Source organism: Leucoraja erinacea, chromosome 2 (genome assembly GCF_028641065.1).
Source record: "Leucoraja erinacea ecotype New England chromosome 2, Leri_hhj_1, whole genome shotgun sequence".
Classification (NCBI taxonomy): domain Eukaryota; kingdom Metazoa; phylum Chordata; class Chondrichthyes; order Rajiformes; family Rajidae; genus Leucoraja; species Leucoraja erinaceus.
In genome coordinates, this window is record NC_073378.1 from 63,535,479 (window position 1) to 63,556,800 (window position 21,322).

The 21,322-nt window shown below is 45.6% G+C and overlaps 1 protein-coding gene across 1 annotated transcript; it reads left to right on the forward strand.

Annotated features, from left to right (window-relative positions):
* The first annotated feature begins 1,056 nt into the window (after nucleotides 1–1,056).
* On the forward strand, nucleotides 1,057–9,688 carry LOC129710858 (chemokine XC receptor 1-like). Its single transcript, XM_055658147.1, has 2 exons — nucleotides 1,057–1,208; nucleotides 6,983–9,688. The coding sequence occupies exon 2, from the start codon at nucleotides 7,062–7,064 to the stop codon at nucleotides 8,190–8,192; it is 1,131 nt and encodes a 376-aa protein (XP_055514122.1). The 5' UTR covers nucleotides 1,057–1,208; nucleotides 6,983–7,061; the 3' UTR covers nucleotides 8,193–9,688.
* The last annotated feature ends 11,634 nt before the right edge of the window (nucleotides 9,689–21,322 follow it).

The window sequence follows — 21,322 nt, forward strand, 5'->3', positions numbered from 1 at the left end:
TCCCGTGCTCTCAGGCACTGGCCGCTCCCGGCTGCTCCTTATACTGCAACCGCTCCAACCGACCCCGGTGCTCACGGGCACTGGTCGCTCGCGGTTGTTCTTCGTCCTGCAGCCAGTCAAACCAGCCCCAATGCATAGGGGCACTTGCCGCTCCCGGCTGCTCAATAACTCGCAACCGCTCCAACCGACCCCAGTGCTCACGGGCACTGGTCGCTCGCGGTTGTTCTTCGTCCTGCTGCCAGTCAAACCGGCTCCCATGCTCTGTGGCACTGGCCGCTCCTGGCTGCTCGTTTCCCTGCAGCCACTCAAACCGGCCCCGGTACTCACGGGTACTGGCCGCTACCCGTGTTCTAAGTCCGACTCATCAGAGTCTAGGATGTGATGCGTCTTTTCCTTCACTTTCCCGCCCGGCCGAGGAGTGGATTTTGCCGATGCGGGAGTGTTGTCGGGCACAGCTGATTCCTCTACGGGAAGTTCCTGTGCCCTCGACTGCTGCTGTTGCTGCTGGTTGGCCGCTACTCCACGGTTCTGCCCCTGCAGTTTCTTTGCAGCTCTCTTCCTCGTTACTCTGTCCATTTTTCCCTGTAAAACAAGTTGGGAAAACGCAGTAGTTTTGACGGCTTTTTCATCTCCCGCTGATGGGGGACGTCCTCCCCCTGCTGTGACTCGTTGCAATGCGTGTAGCGATATGACATGCACGCGTCCTAGCGGGGTTCTTCACGTAGTCACTCACGTGACTCCGAAGTAAAATTTGGAGGAGAATGCTAACTCCACAATAATTTTTTGTTTGGGACTTCATAAACACTCTGGCTCCAGAAATAAATCTTCCGATATATAACACTCACCAGAGTATGAAGAAGGTTCCCAACCTGAAACATTGCCTACCCATGGCCTCCAGAGATGCTGCCTGACCCATTGAGTTACTCCAGCAATTTGACTTTTGTACAAGATTCTGGCATCTGCAGTTCTTCGTTTCTCTTGTTTCTCTAAAATATAACATGCCTCAATACACTTCTTCTTTTGTAATTTCCAAATTAAACCGCAGTTGCAGAATGTGATTCCAAATTCGCTGACTAGTCTGTTTGCACAACACGTCATTGAGTTCCGAGCTATCTTGAAAAGATTCTCGGAGATGAGGAAGGCAATCAACTGATCCTAACACACAGCCAAGGATTTGAACATTATTGTTTGAAGAAGAATCATCTAAGGTCAGTTAATTTTACTGGATTGAATGCAATTTCTTTATCTATTTTCAGTGCTGCCAGATTATCCTTTATCATGTCGCTTACTTTTTGCTCCTTTTTCCTCCCACTCTGGCTCTGAAAATTCATCTGGGGAGGAGTAGAAGGGGACAGTTGAGGAGTCGGGGGTGGCTGGGGAAAGAGGGGATCTACTCTGTAAGAGGAAGAACTCATTGGAGGAAGTCCGGGCAGCACAGAGAAACATTTGTCTGGGTGGATGATTGACATGGTGTAAAGAACTGGGAATATAAGTGTCTTAAATTTCAATAGATTGGAGTTAGAGCGAGGTGGGCACACCTAAGGTACAGGGAAAGAGATGGGTAATCATGAGGAATGATAGGAGGAAGAGAGTGCAGGAGACCCCTGTGACCATTCCCTTCACAACAGGCATACTCTTTTAGATACTGTTGGGGGGATTTACCTGCCAAGGGTGAGTTGCAGTCAGAAGACTCATTAGGGGGAGAGGAGATTCTGTGCAGCAATCGGGATTCCAGGATGGTGCATTGCCTCCCTGGTGCCAGGATCTAGGATGTCTCCGAGTGGCTGAATGACATTCCCAAAGGGGAGGGTGAAACACCAGAAGTCGTTGTGCACAATGGCACAAATGACATGGTTAGGAAAAAGGATGTCCTGTGTAATGAGTGTAGGGAGTTAGGGAAATGGTTAAAAAGCAGGATCTCCAAGGTAGTGATCTCCAGCATACTCCCCGTGCCATGGACTAGTGAGGGTGGGAATGAGGAAGAAAGGTGGGAATGAAGAAGATGAATGGATGGCTGAGAAGTTGATGTAGGGTACGTGGATTCAGAATTTTCGATTATTGGGATTCCTTTGGGCCAGAAGTGACTTGTAAAAAAGAGGTGGATTGCACCTGAACTGGAGGGTAACCAATATCCTGGCATGCAGCCAACAATGATCCATTCTACATTTTCTTTGATCCACATCCCCTTTGATCTTTTGCTTTCACACCTCACCCGTCCATATCTCTATGTAGCCCACTCCCCTGTTTCTCTGTCTGAAAAAGGGTCTTGACCTGAAATGCCACCCATTCCTTCTCTCCAGAGAAGCTGCCTGTCTCACGGCATTTTGTGTCTAATAATATAATAATATATTTTATTGTCATTGCACATAAGTGCAATGAGATTTGGTATGCAGCTTCCATCCGATGTCATAACTTAAAGATAATAAAATTTAGATTTAGATACCCCGAGAAAATGGTTTGTAAAAAGAACATTAAAACAGTAAAACAGTCAAAACAGTCAAAATAGGATGTCTATCCTAACATGTAGATTAGCATGTGCTCCCCAGGCAAGTTTAAACTAAAAAAGTGGAGAATAATTCAACAGGTCAGACAACACCTCTGGGGAACATAGATTGTGAAAGAACTTTGTGTCTCTTTTTGTAAACGAACATCTGCAATTTCCTGTTGCGACATGAACTGTGTATTTAGGAACGGCTGCAAGGAAACGTATTTCAACTCTAGATCAGTGAGCCTAACATCTGTGATAGGCAACATGGCTGAGGATTCTGAGTATCAATAAACATGCATTTTAGGTTTAGATTTAGATTTATTATTGTCACATCAGCAAGGTACAATGACAACCTGAGTTTTGCATGCTATCCAAACAGATAGACAGAGCAAAAGGAAAGAAACAGAGTGCAGAATATAATTCCCAGATTGGATAAACAGGGACTGATTAGGGATGCTCAGCATGGTTTTGTACATGGGAGATCGGGACATGAATCTGATTGAGATTTTTAAAGAAGTAACCATAAGGTTTGATGAGGGCAATGCCATAGATATGGTCTACATGGACTTCAGCAAGGCATTTAATAATGCTCGCATGGTAGGCTGCTCGGGAAGATTAGATCAAAGTTCAAACTTCAGTAGTTACACAGAGGATTGAAATTACGTTTCCCCATACTCCAAATGTGCAAGTAATATTAAAAACACAGACAGACAACATACCAATAAAAATAGACAATAGACATTACATTATTTAAAATATTAAAATATTCACAGTGTGCCAAAATGTAGCAAAAACTTTGAGGTATTTTAAAAAGGGTGCAACAATGAAAGGTGCAATATAGAAAAAGTGCAAATTTCGTACTGGAGACATTGAGCCAAAGTTATTTTCACAGTTTGTTTGTCTTTGTTTGGGTACTGTTCATGGAATTTTCTTAAGTGTGTTGAGTAGTCTGATGGCCTGAGGGAAAAAGCTGTTTTTGAATCTGGTGGTTTTGCTCCGCATGCTGCGGTAGCGCTTACCGGAAGGTAGGAGGGTGAACAGTTTGTGTGCTGGGTGGGTGGTGTCTTTGATGATATTGCTTGCTCTCTTGCGACAGCGAGATGGGTATAGGTCCTGGATTGCTGGTTGGGGTGATCTGGTGATCTTCTCCGCTGTCCTCACCACTCTCTGTAGGGCCTTCTGGTCAGCAGCAGAGCAACTGCCATACCAGACTGAGAGACTGCTGGTAAGAATGCTCTCAATGGCACCCCTGTAAAAGGTCGTGAGGGCAGAAGGGGGGAGGTCAGCTCTCCTCATCCGTCGAAGGAAGTGGAGGCGTTGCTGTGCCTTCTTAACTAGGGAGATGGTGTTGGTGGACCATGTCTGATCATCTGTGATGTGCACTCCCAGGAACTTGGTGCTTTTCACAGACTCCACTGCACTGCCATTGATGGTGAGTGGGGTGTGTGTTGTCTGTTTCTTCCTGAAGTCCACAGTTATTTATTTTGTTTTATTGACATTGAGTTGAAGGTTATTAATATCACACCAGTTGATGAGTTGTTGTACCTCCTCTCTGTAGGCTGAATCGTCATCGTGGCTGATGAGGCCCACCACTGTAGTGTCATCTGCGAACTTGATGATGTGGTTCGAATTATGTTTGGCACAGTCATGTGTCATCAGTGTGAACAACAGAGGGCTCAGCACACATCCCTGTGGGATCCCGGTGTTCATGATGGTGGACTCTGATGAGTTTTTGCCAACTCTTACTGTCTGTGGTCCGTCAGTGAGGAAGTCCAGTAACCAGTTGCATAGTGGGGTGCTGATACCTATTTTGCCGAGATTATTCACCAGATGTTGGGGGATGACTGTATTGAAGGCGGAGCTGGTCGATAAACAGCATCCGCACGTAACTGTTTTTGGTTTCCAGATGAGCCAGGCTTAGGTGGAGTGCTGTTGCTATGGCATCATCAGTGGAACGGTTGGGACGGTACACAAACTGGAATGGGTCAAGTGTAGAGGGGAGACTGGATGTTATGTGGGCCTTGACCAACCTTTCAAAGCACTTCATCATGATGAACGTGAGTGCTATGGGCCGGTAGTCGTTCAGTGTTGAGGCTGGGGATTTCTTGGGTAACGGTATGATGGTGGTGGCTTTGAAGCATGCTGGTATGATGGCTTGGCTCAGAGAGGTGTTGTAGATGTCCGTGAGAACCTCTGTGAGTTGGTCAGCACAGTCTCTGAGCACACGCCCCGGTATGTTGTCAGGACCTGCAGCTTTTCTGGGGTTCACCTTGAGTAGGGTCCTCCGCACATCAGCTGGGTTCAGGTGAAGTGTTTCATGGTCTGGGCAGGGAGGGGCTTTTGTTGGTGTGGTGGTGTTGTCCTCCTCAAACCGGTTGAAGAAGGTGCTAAGTGTGTTGAGGAAGTCTGTGTTGTCCTCACACGGTGGGGGTGTTGGCCTGTAGCCGGTGACAGACTGGATGCCTTGCCACAGGCGCTTGGGGTCCTTAGTGTCTGTGAAGTGTGCCTGAATTTTCTGTCCATAGGCACGCTTGGCTGTTCTCACGCCCTGGTTTAAGTTGGCCCTAGCAGTACTAAGGGCGTCTTTGTCCCCGGACTTGAAAGCAGCATTCCTGGTCTCAGGAGCTCACGTACTGCCCTGGTGAACCACGGTTTGTTGTTGGGCCTCGTGGTGATGCTTTTGATGACGGTCACATCTTCCGTGCATTCTTCCATGCACATGGAATTGAGCAAGAGCTAGCTGACTATAGAGGATTATCTTCATGGAAGATGGCAGAGTATGATGAAGGAAGCTTGTTTCTAGACTGGAGGCCTGTGACTAGTGGTAAGCCTCAGGGATCGGTGCTAGACTCATTGCTTTTGTGGTTTATAGCAATGATTTAGGTGAGAAAGTACAAAGCATGATTAATAACTGTTGATAATGCTAAGGTAAGTGGTATTGTAGATAGCAAAGATGATATTAAAAATAACAGCAGTACTTGATCAGTTGGGCAAGTTTGCTGAGGAATGGCTAATGGAGTTAATGCACATGAGTGTAAGGTGTTGCATTTTGGGAAGTCAAACCCTGTATGACAGGCTCTGAGAAGTGTTGTAGAGCAGAGGGATTGAGGAGTCAGGTACATAATTCTCTGAAAGTGGCATAGGGAAGTCGAGAAGGCTTTCGGTATATTGGCCATCAGTCAGGATATTGGGTTCAGAAGTTGGAATGTTTTGTTACAGTTGTACAACAAGTAGGTGAGGCCACATTTGGTGTATTGTTTTGGGCACCCTGCTACAGGAAGGATGTTGTTAAGCTAAAAAGAATGCAGAGACGATTTACAAGGATGTTGCCAGGACTTGAGGGCCTGAGCTATTGGGAGAGGTTAGGCAGGCTCGGACTTTATTCCTTGGAGCACAGGAGGCCGAGGGTGAGCTTATAGAGATGAATACATTTGTGATGGGAATGGATTGGGTGAGTCTTCTATGCAGAGTAGTGGAATCAAAAACCAGAGGACCAGGGGAAAGGTTTAGCTTAGATTAGTTTTAAAGGTAGACAAAAATGCTGGAGAAACTCAGCAGGTGAGGCAGCATAGAAACATAGAAACATAGAAACATAAAAATTAGGTGCAGGAGTAGGCCATTCCGCCCTTCGAGCCTGCACCGCCATTCAATATGATCATGGCTGATCATCCAACTCAGTATCCCGTACCTGCCTTCTCTCCATACCCCCTGATCCTCTTAGCCACAAGGGCCACATCTAACTCCCTCTTAAATATAGCCAATGAACTGGCCTTGACTACCCTCTGTGGCAGAGAGTTCCAGAGATTCACCACTCTCTGTGTGAAAAAAGTTCTTCTCATCTCGGTTTTAAAGGATTTCCCACTTATCCTTAAGCTGTGACCCCTATCTATGGAGAGAAGGAATAGGTGACGTTTCAGGCCGAGACCCTTTCTTCAGACTGATGTCTGGTCTCTTAAGTTTTAGTTAAGAGATCCAGAAAGGAAACAAGCCCTTTGGACCATCGAGTCCATGCCGACTATCAATCACCTGTTCACACTAGTTCTATGTTATCCTACTTTTAAATCCACATCGGAGGGGCACAAGAAGAACGTGCAAACTTCATACTGACAGCACCGGTGTTCAGGATCAAACCCGGGTGATGCAGCAACTTTAGTGCTGCGCCTCGGTGCCGCCCCTTATTGGAACCTGAGGGGCAACTTTATCACGTCGTAGAGAATGGTCGATATATGGAACCAGCTGCCAGAAGAGGTAGGTGAGGTAGGTACCAATCTTTAAAAGACATTTAGACAGGTACGTTGATAGAAAAGGTTTTGAGGAACATTAATCAAGCATGGTCAGGTGGGACTAGCATATATGGTGCATCTTGGTGGGCAAGTGCAAGTTGGGCTGAAGGGCCTGTTTCCGTGCTGTATGATTATATGACTCTAACTGAATTTTTTCTTGTACTGTTTTACCAAATGCACACTGAATCTTGTTATTTATTCTTCTCTGCAGTCTACATTGGAGACAAAATTACTACCAGTTGGAAATTCATCACTCTTGGACGGCGATTGCAGACAAGCACCCACAAAGAATGGAAGAAAACTACACATTTTATAATGAAGATGATTATTTGAATGACTCAGTAGAGTTTGTATCACTGTGTGAGAATGTTCATCTTAATTCATTTGGAGCAAAACTTACACCAGCTGTGTACAGCCTTATTTTTATTATCAGCCTGATTGGGAATATTTTAGTTTTGTGGATCCTGATAAGATATGAGAAGTTGAAAACCATGACCGACATCTTTATTTTGAATCTGGTCATCTCTGATCTGCTTTTTGCCTGCTCGCTTCCATTCTGGGCTGTGGATCATGCATACGGATGGATCTTCGGCAAGGCCATGTGCAAGATAATTAGTATGTTCTTCTTTATTGGCTACTACAGTGGGATCATGCTACTGACATTGATGACTGTGGACAGATACTTTGCAGTGGTTCATGCTCTGACTGCAGTGAGATTCAGGAAGTTCCGCTATGTTCTGGTGGCCTGTTTGGTAGTTTGGTGCATTAGTATCTTAGCTGCAGTTCCTGAAATTATCTTTGCCGATGTTGTCGCAGAACAAAACCTTTTGTGTATCAGCAACTATCCAAAGGACAATGCGCTAATGTGGCAACTGTTAGGATGCTATCAGCAAAATATCCTGTTCTTTTTAACACCTTTCATTATAATTGTGTTATCGTATTATAAAATATTCAACACTGTTGTTAAATGTAAGGCAAGGAAGAAGCACAAAACAGTTAAAGTTATATTTTGCATTGTGGTTGTGTTCTTTTTGTGTTGGGCACCTTACAATGTAATTATCTTCCTATTTTCCTTGACTGATCTTCAGGTCCCATTCTTTTCACGTTGCACTGTAGAGAATCAGATGACTCTTGCATATTTAATTTGTCGGACCATTGCTTATTTCCACTGCTGTCTAAATCCCTTATTTTATGTTTTTGTGGGTACCAAGTTCCGAGAGCATCTAATTGGTATTGCAAGTAAATGGTTCCCCTATTTGAACGTTTGTAAAGAAATTGACACCAGCAGCAGCAAACAGCTCAGCTCCCATTATTATTCGAATATTGAACTTCATGTTCAAACAGTATTTGAAACCTCGGCCAAGGAGTCCATGCTACCTCAGAAGGCTTCTGTCGTAGCTGCAGGCAACGTTGGACAGTGACTTTTAGGGACCCACTGTATCAGATTTATCAAGGCCAGACAGTGAATGCTGGAACCCAGTTGCCTTGAACCTTCATGTGTTAAGGAGGTTGCTGGCCCCGATACGACTGCTGACGCCAGTCCAATCTCCCCAGACCAAAAGAAGAAGTGGGGCTTGACTGCTGTGATATAATCCATAATCAAAGATTTGGCCTTACAAGGATCTGGAATTTAGGACGGCACAGTGTTGCAGGGGCAGAGTTGCTGCCTTGCAGTGCCAGAGACCCGGGTTTGATCCTGACTAATGCTATTGTCTGTATTGAGTTTGTACATTCTCTCTATGACCATGTGGGTTGTCTCCAGGTGCTCTGGTTTCCTCACACATTTCAAAAATGTGCATGTTTGTAGGTTAATTGGCTTCTGTAAATTGTCTTGAGTGTGTAAGATAGAACTAGTGTACGGGGGTAATGACTAGTCAGTGTGGACCGAAGGGCCCGTTTCCACACTGTATCTCTAAACAGAACTAAACTTCACACAACAAAGAGCTACCAATGGCCTGTTTCCTTTATCATCGTTACTTTTTTGCATATCTTTCATTCGTTGTTCTTTATATCTCTACATTGTCTATATCTCTCGTTTCCCTTTCCCGTGACCTTCAGTCTGAAGAAGGGTCTCAACCCGAAACGCCACCCATTCCTTCTCTCCAGAGATGCTGCCTGTCCCGCTGAGTTACTCCAGTTTTTTGTGTCTATCTTCGGTTTAAACCAACATTTGCAGTTCCTTCCTGAACTGAAAATTAAAAAAAATGCTTTTAAAAGGCTGAGGAGGATGTTTCCTCAAGCCCGTTTTTCTGCACCCCAGGTATGAGCAAGGGTAATGATGGAGGCAAGAAGGTGGCTGCAACCTGCAACCTCTCTAAAAGCTGGGTCTTTAAATACATCATCCTCCAACATTTCCGTCACCTCCAACGTGATCCGACTACCAGTCACATCTTCCCATCTCCACCCAATTCTGCCGTTTGCATTCATCACTCCCTCCACAACTCCTTGCTTCATTCACCACATCCCATCCAAAGAACCCTCACCCCAATTACTTTACGTGTAACTGCAGATGTACCACCTGTCTCTATACCTCATCCCTCACTTCCATCCAGGGACTCCAGCAGCCCTTCCAGGTGCGACAGCGGTTCACATTCACTGCCTCTAACGTCATCTACTGCATCCAATGTTCCTGATGTAGCCTCTTGTACTTTGCTGAGACCAAGCGTAGACTCGCAACCGTTTTATCAAAGACTTGCGCTTGATCCACCAAGGCCTCCTGGATTTCCTGTTTGCTAACCATTTTAACTACCCTTCCCATTCCCAAACTGATCTTTCTGTCCTGGGCCTTCTCCATTGTCAGAGAGAGAACACATGCAAACTGGGAGAATAGCACCTCATATTCCACTTGGGTAGCTTACAACCCAACAGAATGGCCATTGAATTCTCCGATTGTAGGTAACTTCTCCCCCCCCCCCCCCCCCCCCCCCCCCCCCCCCCTTTATCAATGTAATTCATTTTTCTAAAAAGCCATATCAGTCAAAGTGAAAAGCAACAACATCATTATATGAATATTAATTCCATATTGTACGATAATATTGAAATAAAAGTTCACAAAAATATGAGGAAAGCCTTATTCAAAGACCACGGGGGAGGCAAGAAATCTGCTAGAATACGCAGGCAAGTTCTACATCGTGAAAATTTGTTAATTGATCTAATAAAAGACAAAAGTTTGATCATTTGTCCATGTAGAACTGTTTCTTTTTAGCACCATGGAGATAAAGATCTTCTTTACCAAGAGGGAAATGTCATAATATGTCAGAGGGCTCAGGAATGGAGAGGACTCGAATGCAGGCAAATCGAGACAAGTCCAGGAGAGAGAGTCCTCGAGAGAGAGAAGGTGAACCGCCGGCAGTAGTGGTGCACGTGGGCACAAACGACATCGGGAAGAAGCGGATGGAGGTTCTCCAACATGACTTCAGAGAGTTGGGAAGAGGACTGAAATGCCGGACTTCTGGGGTGGTTATCTCTGGATTGCTTCCAGTACCTCGTGCTAGTGAGGACAGGAACAGGGAGATAGGGGATCTGAATGTGTATATGAGGGCTGGTGCAGGGAGCAAGGATTTAGATTTATAGACCACTGGGATCTCTTCTGGGGTAGGGGTGACCTGTACGAAAGGGACGGGTTACACCTTAACTGGAGGGAGACTGACATTCTGGCAGGCAGGTTTGCTAGGGCTACATGTGTGGGTTTAAACTAAATAGTGGGGGGGAGGGATTGACAAATTGGGAGTATAAAGATGAAGGGGAAGTGACTCCAGGAAAAAATTACAAAAGATTCTTGAATTAATGGGAAGGAAAGCTCGAGAATGGACAACAGAGTAAGGTCAGGGCCAATTGCGAGCGGTGCGAGTGAAAAAGTGAATACAGAGGTCAAAGTGTTGTATATGAATACGCGAAGTATAAGGAATAAAGTGGACGAGCTTGAGGCTTAGTTAGAAACTGGCAAGTATGATGTTGTGGGAATTACAGAGACATGGCTGCAAGAGGGCCAGGGCTGGGAACTGAATATTCAAGGGTATACCTCCTATCGAAAAGACAGACCGGTGGGCAGAGGGGGCGGGGTTGCCCTGTTGGTGAGGAATGAAATTCAGTCCCTTGCAAGGGGTGACATTGAAACAGGGGATGTGGAGTCAGTATGGATAGAACTAAGGAATTGTAAGGGTAAAAATACTCTAATGGGACTTATCTACAGGCCCCCAAACCGTAGCCTGGACATAGGGCACAAGTTGAATCAGGAGTTAAAATTGGCATGTAGCAAAAGTAATGCTGTGGTTGTTATGGGAGATTTCAACATGCAGGTAGACTGGGAAAATCAGGTTGGTACTGGACCCCAAGAAAGGGACTTTGTAGAGTGCCTTTGTGATGGATTCTTAGAACAGCTTGTATTGCAGCCTACCAGGGAGAAGGCAATTCTGGATTTAGTGTTATGTAATGAACCGGATTTGATAAAGGACCTTGAGGTTAATGAGCCATTAGGAGGCAGTGACCATAACATGGTCAGGTTTAACCTACAATTGGAGAGGGAGTAGGGTAGATCAGAGGTGTCAGTGTTGCAGTAGAATAAAAGGGACTATGGGGCCACAAGGGAGGAGATGGCCAAAGTTGACTGGAAAGATATACTAGCAGGGACGACAGTGGAACAAAAATGACAGGTATTTTTAGGAATAATACAGAAGGTGCAGGATCAGTTCATTCCTGGGAGGAAGAAAGATTCCAAGGGGAGAAAGGGATGACCATGGTTGACAAGGGACATCAGGGACAGTATAAAATTTAAAGGGAAGAAGCACAATGTAGCAAAGATTCAGATTCAGATTCAGATTCAACTTTAATTGTCATTGCCAGTGTACAATACAGAGACAACAAAATGCAGTTAGCATCTCCCTGGAAGAGCGATATAGAATATGGTTTCAATAAATAAATCTATTTACATGTACACAGACATAGTGTGTTTTCCTGTGGGAGGAGTGGCTCCGGGGGGTGGGGGGGGGGTGATTGGCAGTCACCGAGGTACAATGTTGAGTAGTGTGACAGCCGCAGGGAAGAAGCTGTTCCTGGACCTGCTGGTCTGGCAACGGAGAGACCTGTAGCGCCTCCCGGATGGTAGGAGGGTAAACAGTCCATGGTTGGGGTGACAGCAGTTCTTGGCGATGCTGAGCGCCCTCCGCAGACAACGCTTGCTTTGGACAGACTCAATGGAGGGGAGCGAGGAACCGGTGATGCGTTGGGCAATTTTCACCACCCTCTGCAGTGCTTTCCGGTCGAAGACAGAGCAGTTGCCATACCATACTGTGATACAGTTGGTAAGGATGCTCTCGATGGTGCAGCAGTAGAAGTTCACCAGGATCGGAGGAGAAAGATGAGCGGGAAGCAAGAGGATTGGGTAATGTTTAAAGAACAACAGAAGATAACCAAAAAGACAATACGGGAAGAAAAGATGAGGTACGAAAGTAAGCTAGCCAAGAATATAAAGCAGGATAGTAAAAGCTTCTTTAGATATGTGAAGAGGAAAAAATTAGTTAAGACCAAAGTTGGATCCTTGAAGACTGGAAAAGGTGAATTTATTATTGGGAACAAGGAAATGGCAGATGAGTTGAACAGGTACTTTGGATCCCTTCACTAAGGAGGACACAAACAATCTTCCTGATATAGTGGTGGCCAGAGGATCTGGAGTGACGGAGGAACTGAAGGAAATCCACATTAGGCAGGAAATGGTGTTGGATAGACTGATGGGACTGAAGGCTGATAAATCCCCAGGGCCTGATGGTCTGCATCCCAGGGTACTTAAGGAAGTGGCTCTAGAAATTGTGGATGCATTGGTGATAATTTTCCAATGTTCTATAGACTCAGGATCAGTTCCTGTGGATTTGAGGGTAGCTAATGTTATCCCACTTTTTAAGAAAGGCGGGAGAGAGAAAACATGGAATTATAGACCAGTTAGCTTGACATCGGTGGTGGGGAAGATGCTGGAGTCAGTTATAAAAGATGATATAGACGCACTATTTGGATAGCAGTAACAGGATCGGTCCGAGTCAGCATGGAGTTACGAGGGGGAAATCATGTTTGACTAATCTTCTGGAATGTTTTGAAGATGTAACTAGCAAAATGGACACGGGAGAGCCAGTGGATGTAGTATTCCAGAACTTTCAGAAAGCATTTGATAAGATCCAACATAGGAGATTATTGGGCAAAATTAGGGCACATGGTATTGGGGGGGTAGAGTGCTGACTTGGTTAGAGAAGTGGTTGGTAGACAGGAAACAAAGAGTAGGGATTAACGGGTCCCTTTCAGAATGGCAGGCAGTGACTAGTGGGGTATCGCAAGGCTCGGTGCTGGGACTGCAGCTATTTACAATATACATCAATGATTTGGATGAAGGGATTCAAAGTAACATTAGCAAATTTTCAGATGACACAAAGCTGGGTGACAATAGACAATAGACAATAGGCAATAGGCGCAGGAGTAGGCCATTTGCCCCTTCGAGCCAGCATCGCCATTCAACGTGATCATGGCTGATCATCCCCAATCAGTACCCCATTCCTGCCTCCTCCCCATATCCCCTGACTCCATTATTTTTAAGAGCCCTACCTAGCTCTCTCTTGAAAGCATCTAGATAACCTGCCTCCACCACCCTCTGAGGCAGAGAATTCCACTGACTCACCACTCTCTGTGAGAAAAAGTGTTTCCTCGTCTCCGTTCTAAATGGCTTACTCCTTATTCTTAAACTGTATATATTTCAATGAGATATCCTCTCATCCTTCTAACCTCCAGAGTGTACAAGCCCAGCTACTCCATTCTCTCAGCATATGACAGTCCCGCCATCCTGGGATTTAGCCTTGTAAACCTACGCTGCACTCCCTCAATAGCGAGAATGTCCTTCCTCAAATTAGGGGACCAAAACTGCACACAATACTCCAGGTGTGGTCTCACAAGGGCTCTGTACAACTGCAGAAAAACATGTTTGCTTTTATATTCAATTCCTTTTGTTATAAAGGCCAACATGCCATTTGCTTTCTTCACTGCCTGCTGTTGCCGGAGGTTGCAGGTGGTTGCCGGAGGTTGCAGGTAGTGGAAGGTAAGACTTTCCACCACCTGCAACCTCCGGCAACCACCTTCAACTAGCATCGCAACGGGCTTCAACCAAAAAATTACCGATTTTTAAAACGGCAACCTATTTTTAGTAGCGACCGGTTTTGAATTTTTTGATATAATCGCCGGAGCATCGAAGAAGCCGAAACCACTTTCGACCATTAGGGAGACTCACAAAAACCTCCGGGAACCTCCGGGAACCGCACGGATACCTTAGTTGGGGCGCAAAGTCTCCAGAGGTTTCCATTCAGGTTTCCTAAGTAGGACGGGGCATTACAGTGCTTGCAGCACCGGAGACCCGGGTTCGATCCTGACTACGGGTTTGTACGTTCTCATGCGTGGTTTTTCTGCAAGACCTTTGGTTTCCTCCCACCCTCCAAAGACGTAAAGGTTTGTAGGTTAATTGTCTTGGTATAAGTGTAAATTGTCTCTAGTGTGTGTCGGATAGTGTTAAAGTGTAGGGATCACTAGTCTGTGCAAACTCGGTGGGCCAAAGGGCCTGTTCCCACGCTGTATCACAAAACTAAATGGAAGACAACAGGAAGAAAAATATCGTAGACACAAACTGCTGGAGTAACTCAGCGGGACAGGCAGCATCTCTGGAGCGAAGGAATGGGTGACGTTTTGGGTCGAGACTCACACCTTCTTCAGACTCACACCTTTGATTTAAACCAGCATCTGCAGTTCCTTCCTACACAGGAAGAAAAACATTTTCCATTTTAATACACACCCATTGCAGCCACCTGTATTTGCACCAGATCTGTGATAACTGTGTTCAGCAATGTTGGCAAGCCAAGCAAGCTGTCAGATTTTCAATATCCAGGTCCAGATCACATGCAATTTACTCTCCTTTTCTCTTGTATAACAAAGTAGTAATCTGCCTTACTCCAACTTAGTACCTACCCCAAGGTCCAGACTTATCCCTATTCAAAACACTCATTAAACGCATGGAGTTGTGATCATTATCCCCAAAGTGCTCTTGCACTGAAACACCAGTTACCTGGTCAGGCTTGTTTCCCTGTACAAGGTCCAGTATGATCCCTCCTTGAGTTGGACTATCCACATACTGTTTGAGGAAATCCTCTTGGATACACCTAACTAATTCTGTGCTATCTATGCCTTTGTACTAAGAAGGTCCCTGTCAATATTGGGGAAGTTGGGGAAATGATGAGAGGGATAGACAGAGTTGATGTGGACAAGCTTTTCCCTTTGAGAATAGGGAAGATTCAAACAAGAGGACATGACTTCAGAATTAACGGACAGAAGTTTAGGGGCAATATGAGGGGGAACTTCTTTACTCAGAGAGTGGTAGCGGTATGGAATGAGCTTCCAGTGGAAGTGGTGTCGGCAGGTTCATTGGTATCATTTAAAAATAAATTGGATAGGCATATGGATGAGAAGGGAATGGAGGGTTATGGTACGAGTGCAGGCAGGTGGGACTAAGGGGAAAAAAATTTGTTCGGCATGGACTTGTAAGGCCGAGATGGCCTGTTTCCGTGCTGTAATTGTTATATGGTTATATGGTTATATAAGTTAAAGTCACTCACTATGAAAATGTGTTTGTTCTTGTCGCACCTAACTTATTTCCACATACCTCGACTCCATCCTATCCCCCCCTGTTCAAATCCCTCCCTATCTATGTCCAAGACACCGCACACGCTCTTCATCCCCTCCATGACTTCTGTTTTCCCTCATCTTCACCATGGATGTCCAGTCACTCTACACCTCCACCCTCCTCCAGGAGGCTCTTAAAGCCCTCCGTTTCTTCCTCGACCACAGAACCAACCAATCCCCATCTACCAATACTCTCTTCCACCTAGCGGAACTGGTCCTTACCCTCAACAACTTTTCCTTTAACTCCTCCCATTTTCTCCAAATCCAAGATGTAGTTATGGGCACGTGCATGGGCCCCAGCTATGCCTGCCTCTTTGTAGGGTACGTCAAACAATCCCTGTTCCATGCGTACCGTGGCCCTATCTATGAACCCCACCTCCGTTACATTGACGACTGCATTGGTGCTACCTCCTGCACCCATGCAAAACTCACTGACTTCATCCATTTCACCACTAACTTCCATCCGGCACTCAAATTCACCTGGACCATTTCCGACATCTCCCTACATTTTCTAGACTTCACTATCTCCATCGTAGGTAACAGACTACTGACCGACATCTACTACAAACCCATTGACTCCCATGGCTATCTGGACTACATTTCTTCCCACCCTGCTTCCTGTTTGGGCTTTATCCCCTACTCCCAATTCCTCTGCCTATGCTGCATCTGCACCCAGGATGAGGTGTTCCAAACTAAGGCATCGGAGATGTACTCATTCTTTAGGGAACGGGGGTTCCCCTCTTCGACTATAGATGAGGCTCTCACCAGGGTCTACTCTATATCCCGCAGCTCCGCTCTCACTCTCCATCCACCCACTCGCAACAAGGGCAGAGTCCCCCTTGTCCTCACCTTCCACCCTACCAGCCATCACATACAACAGATAATCCTCCGACATTTTCGCCACCTCCAACGGGATCCCACCACTGGCCACATCTTCTCATCTCCTCCCCTTTCAGCTTTCCGCAGAGACTGCTCCCTCCGTAACTCCCTGGTCACTTTGTCCCTTCCCACCCAAACCACCCCCTCTCCTGTTACTTTCCCTTGCAACCGCAGGAAATGCTACACTTGTCACTTGACCTCCCCCCTCAACTCCATTCAAGGACCTCAGCAGTCTTTCCAGGTGAGGCAGAGGTTTACCTGCACCTCCTGCAACCTCATCTATTGCATCCGCTGTTCTAGGTGTCAACTGCTCTACATCGGTGAGACCGAGCGTAGGCTTGGCGTTTGCTTCGCCCAACACCTCCGCTCAGTTTGCAATAACCAATCTCAGCGCTTCAACTCCTCCTCCTGTTCCGAATCCAACCTTTCTGTCCTGGGCTTCCTCCATGGCCAGAGTGAGTCCCACCGCAAATTGGAGGAGCAGCACCTCATATTCCGCTTGGTGTCGTTTTCACCCCAGCGCTATGAACATTGACTTATCCAATTTCAGGTAGTCTTTGCTTTCTCCCTCCTTCTCCTACCTTTCCCAGCTCTCCCACAGCTTGCTGTCCCCATCTCTACCTTTCCTCTTCCTGTTCCCCCACCCCCACATCACTGAAGGAGGGTCTTGGTCCGAAACGTTGCCTATTTCCTTCTCTACATAGATGCTGCCTCACCCGCTGAGTTTCTCCGGCATTTTAGTCTACCTTCGATTTTTCCAACATCTGCAGTTCTTTCTTAAACACGATGACAATACTGTCACTTTTGCATTTTTCAGTAATCTGTCTACATTCTGTTCCTCTCCCTCTCTCTCTCTCCCACAGGCTATTGGGGGACCTATAATACAATACCATTGGACTGATTGCACATTTCTTATTTTTGAGCTCCACCCTTAATGCCCCAGCAGATGATCCCTCCTGTATGCTCTCTCTGAGTGCCCCGTGATATTCTCCCTGATTAGTAGAGCAACTCCTCCACCTCTTTTACCTCCCCCTCCATCACATCTGAAGCATCGAAACCCTGGAACATTAAGCTGCTGGTAATGCACCACTCGTAACCACGTTTCTGCAATGACCATAGCATAGTCCCAAGCATCTGCTTTAACCGTGATACTCCCTGTGTTGAAATAAACAAACTTTCAGCCCATCAGCGTCACTGCCTGCTATTCCTTTGAGAATGACTGTCCTGGGCCTCCTCCATGGCCAGAGTGAGTCCCACTGCAAATTGGAGGAGCAGAGTCACTAATGCTCCACCCCATATAATGGCACATCCACAATATAGTCTTCGTTTCTGGTGGATCGCTGCATTTCAGTGTTTTGTGTTCTACTCTGTCATCTAGCCGGACATTGCAGGAAACTAGAGAGGACATTACGGGGAAACTAGAGAAGAAATTGCGGGAATTGGAGAATTAGGGAATTGAAGAATACAGTTGAACAGAGGGATCTGGGAATAACCGTGCATAGTTCCTTGAAGGTGGAATCTCATATAGATAGGGTGGTAAAGAAAGCTTTTGGTATGCTAGCCTTTATAAATCAGAGCATTGAGTATAGAAGCTGGGATGTAATGTTAAAATTGTACAAGGCATTGGTGAGACCAAATCTGGAGTATGGTGTACAATTTTGGTCGCCCAATTATAGGAAGGATGTCAACAAAATAGAGAGAGTACAGAGGAGATTTACTAGAATGTTGCCTGGGTTTCAACAACTAAGTTACAGAGAAAGGTTGAATAAGTTAGGTCTTTATTCTCTGGAGCGCAGAAGGTTAAGGGGGGACTTGATAGAGGTCTTTAAAATGATGAGAGGGATAGACAGAGGTGATGTGGACCAGCTTTTCCCTTTGAGAATAGGGAAGATTCAAACAAGAGGACATGACTTCAGAATTAAGGGACAGAAGTTTAGGGGTAACATGAGGGGGAACTTCTAGTGGTGTGCCTTAGGGTTCGGTGCTGGGCCCGTTACTGTTTGTCATCTACATCAATGATTTGGATGAGAGCATATAGGGAAAGATTAGCAAGTTTGCTGATGATACAAAAATGAGTGGTTTTGCAAATAGTGAAGATGGTTGTGAAAGATTGCAGCAGGATCTTGATTGATTGGCCAGGTGGGCAGAGGAATGGTTAATGGAATTTAAAACAGAGCAGTGTGAGGTGTTGCATTTTGCAATGTCGAACAAGGGCAGGGCCTTCACAGTAAATGGTAGGCCTCTGGGTAATGTTGTAGAGCAGAGGGATCTGGGAGTACAGGTGCATGGTTCCTTGAAGATAGAGTCACAGGTAGATAAGGTGGTCAAAAAGGCTTTTGGTATTTTGGCCTTCATCAGTCAGTATTGAGTATAGAAGTTGGGAGGTCATGTTGCAGTTGTATAAGACGTTGGTGAGACCGCATTTAGAATATTGTGTTCAATTCTGGGCATCATGTTATTGGAAAGATATTGTCAAGCTTGAAAGGGTTCAGATAAGATTTACATAGATGAATACAAAATAGGTGCAGGAGTAGGCCATTTGGCCCTTCGAGCCAGCACTGCCATTGAATATGATCATGGCTAATCAACCACAATCAGTACCCCGTTCAAGTTTTCTCCCCATATTCCTTGATTCCCCTAGCCCTAAGAGCTCTATCTAACTCTCTTTTAAATGCATCCAGTGAGTCAACCTCCACTGCCTTTGGAGGCAGAGAATTCCACAAATTCACAACTCTCTGGATGAAAACGTTTTTCCTCGTTTCAATTCTAAATGGCCTAGCCCTTACGAGGGTGTTGCCAGGACTAGAGCTCATGAGCTATAGGGAGAGGTTGAATAGGCTGGGTCTCTACTCCATGGAGCGCAAGAGGATGAGGGATGATCTTATAGAGGTGTACAAAATCACGAGGAATAGATCGGGTAGATGCACAGAATCTTTTGCCCAGAGTAGGGGAATCAAGGACCAGAGGACACAAGTTCAAGGTGAAGGGGAAAAGATTTAGTAGGAATCTGAGGTGTAACGTCTTCACACAGAGGGTGGTGTGAGTATCGAACAAGCTGCCAGAGGATGTATTTGAGGCTGGGACTATCCCATCGTTTAAGAAGCAGTTGGACAGGTACATGGATAGGACAAGTTTGGAGGGATATGGACCAGGCGCAGGCAGGTGGGACCAGTGTAGATGGGACATGTTAGCCGGTGTAGGCAAGTTGGGCCGAAGGACCTGTTTCAACACTGTAGCACCCTATGACTCTATGACTATCTCATTAATATTCTTCATCCTCACTAAAATGTTCCATCTACAAGACTTCTTGCATCGGGCCTTGGGCTGCAGTAGAGTTGCTGCCTTACAGCGCCAGATTTAAACCTGGGTTCAATCCTGACTACGGGTGTTGTCTGGATGGAGTTTGTATGTTCTCCCCATGACTTGCGTGGGTTTTCTCTGGGTGTTCTGATTTCCCCCCACACTCCAAAGATGTACAGGTTTGTAGGTTAATTGGCTTGGTATAATTGTAAAATTGTCCCTAGTGTGTGTAGGATAGTGTTGGTGTGCCGAGATCACTGGTCAGTGTGGACTCGGTGGGCCAAAGGACCTGTTTCCAAGCTGTATCACAAAACTAAACAAATAGCGGAGAACATTTGTTTCTCTCAATCTCATATATGAAGGCCGTGTCAACCCCTTGTTATTTTCATTGTTCCACTGACAGAATCCCAATCTCTGTTCCTTTGCATTGGATCACAAACATATGAACAGATTATTTGGGAACAACTGTTGGCCACTCTGTTCCTCAAGAGAGGTCTGTCATTTAATAAGATCAAAGAGAGGCACAAAAAGATGAAGTAACTCAGCGGGACAGGCAGCATCTCTGGGGAGAAGGAATGGGTGATGTTTTGGGTCGAGACCCTTCTTCAGACCATCTTCCATTTAGACACCTGCAGTTCCTTCTTACACATTTCATAAGAGGTGCAGTGGACCTGGCTGTCTACCTTTCCAGCCTTCCTCGCGGTCCACGACCCCTGCCATGTTGGGGTCATCTGCAGACTGCAAACCAACCCGTCTATGACCAAGTCATTTATAGATATCGCAAACAGCAGAGGTTCCATTACACATCCCCATGGAACTCCACTGGTCAAAGTCCTCTAGCCAGAATATTGTCCTTCAATGATTACCCTCTGTCTTCTATCAGTAAGCCAGTTTTGAATTCAAATGATCAAGTCACTGTTAATCCCATGAATCCTATTCTTCTGGATCATGTCCGCCTACCATGGGGGACTTTATGAAATGCCTTACTGTCAGTAGACAACGTCAACCGCACTATCCTCTTCATTATCTCCGTGACCTCCTCAGAAAAGTCAATCAGGTTAGCGAGACGTAACCTGCTGTTCACAATGCTGTCTGTCTCTAATTAGCCATTTTCTTCTAAATGGGAATAGATCCTATCCCAAAGAATCCTCTCCAAAGATTTGTTAAGACTCGCACAATCTCCTCTCTTGCCTCTCTTAATAACCTGGGATAGATCCTATCAGGTTCTGGGGATTTATCCATCTTAATGCTCTTCAAAAGCTCGATAACTCCTCCTTCTTGATCTCAAACTGCCCTTGCATATTAGTATTCTCCACAGTGAACCACGTCCTTCTTCTTGGCGAAAAAAGAAGAAAAGTTCTAATTTAGTACCTCTCCTCCATTCCCAGACTTCAAGCACAAATTCCCTCCTTCCTTGAGCAGCCCTACCTTCTCCCTGGTTACCCTCTCGTTCTTAATATAGGTATAAAAAATGTCGGGAATATTGTTAATCCGACTTGCCAAAGTCATTTTGTGACCACTTTTGGCCCGTCTAATAGCCCGGTTGAATTCATTCCTCCTTTCTTTATATTCTTCCTTGATCTTGTCTGGTTCCATCTTAAACTTTGCATGCACTTCTTTTCACTTTTTGACCAGATTTACAACCTCTTTGGTTATCCAAAGTTCCCTTACT

Coding starts and splice junctions, on each gene's coding strand:
- LOC129710858 (XM_055658147.1), top strand. CDS start 7,062: ATGGAAGAAAACTACACATTTTATAATGAAGATGATTATTTGAATGAC.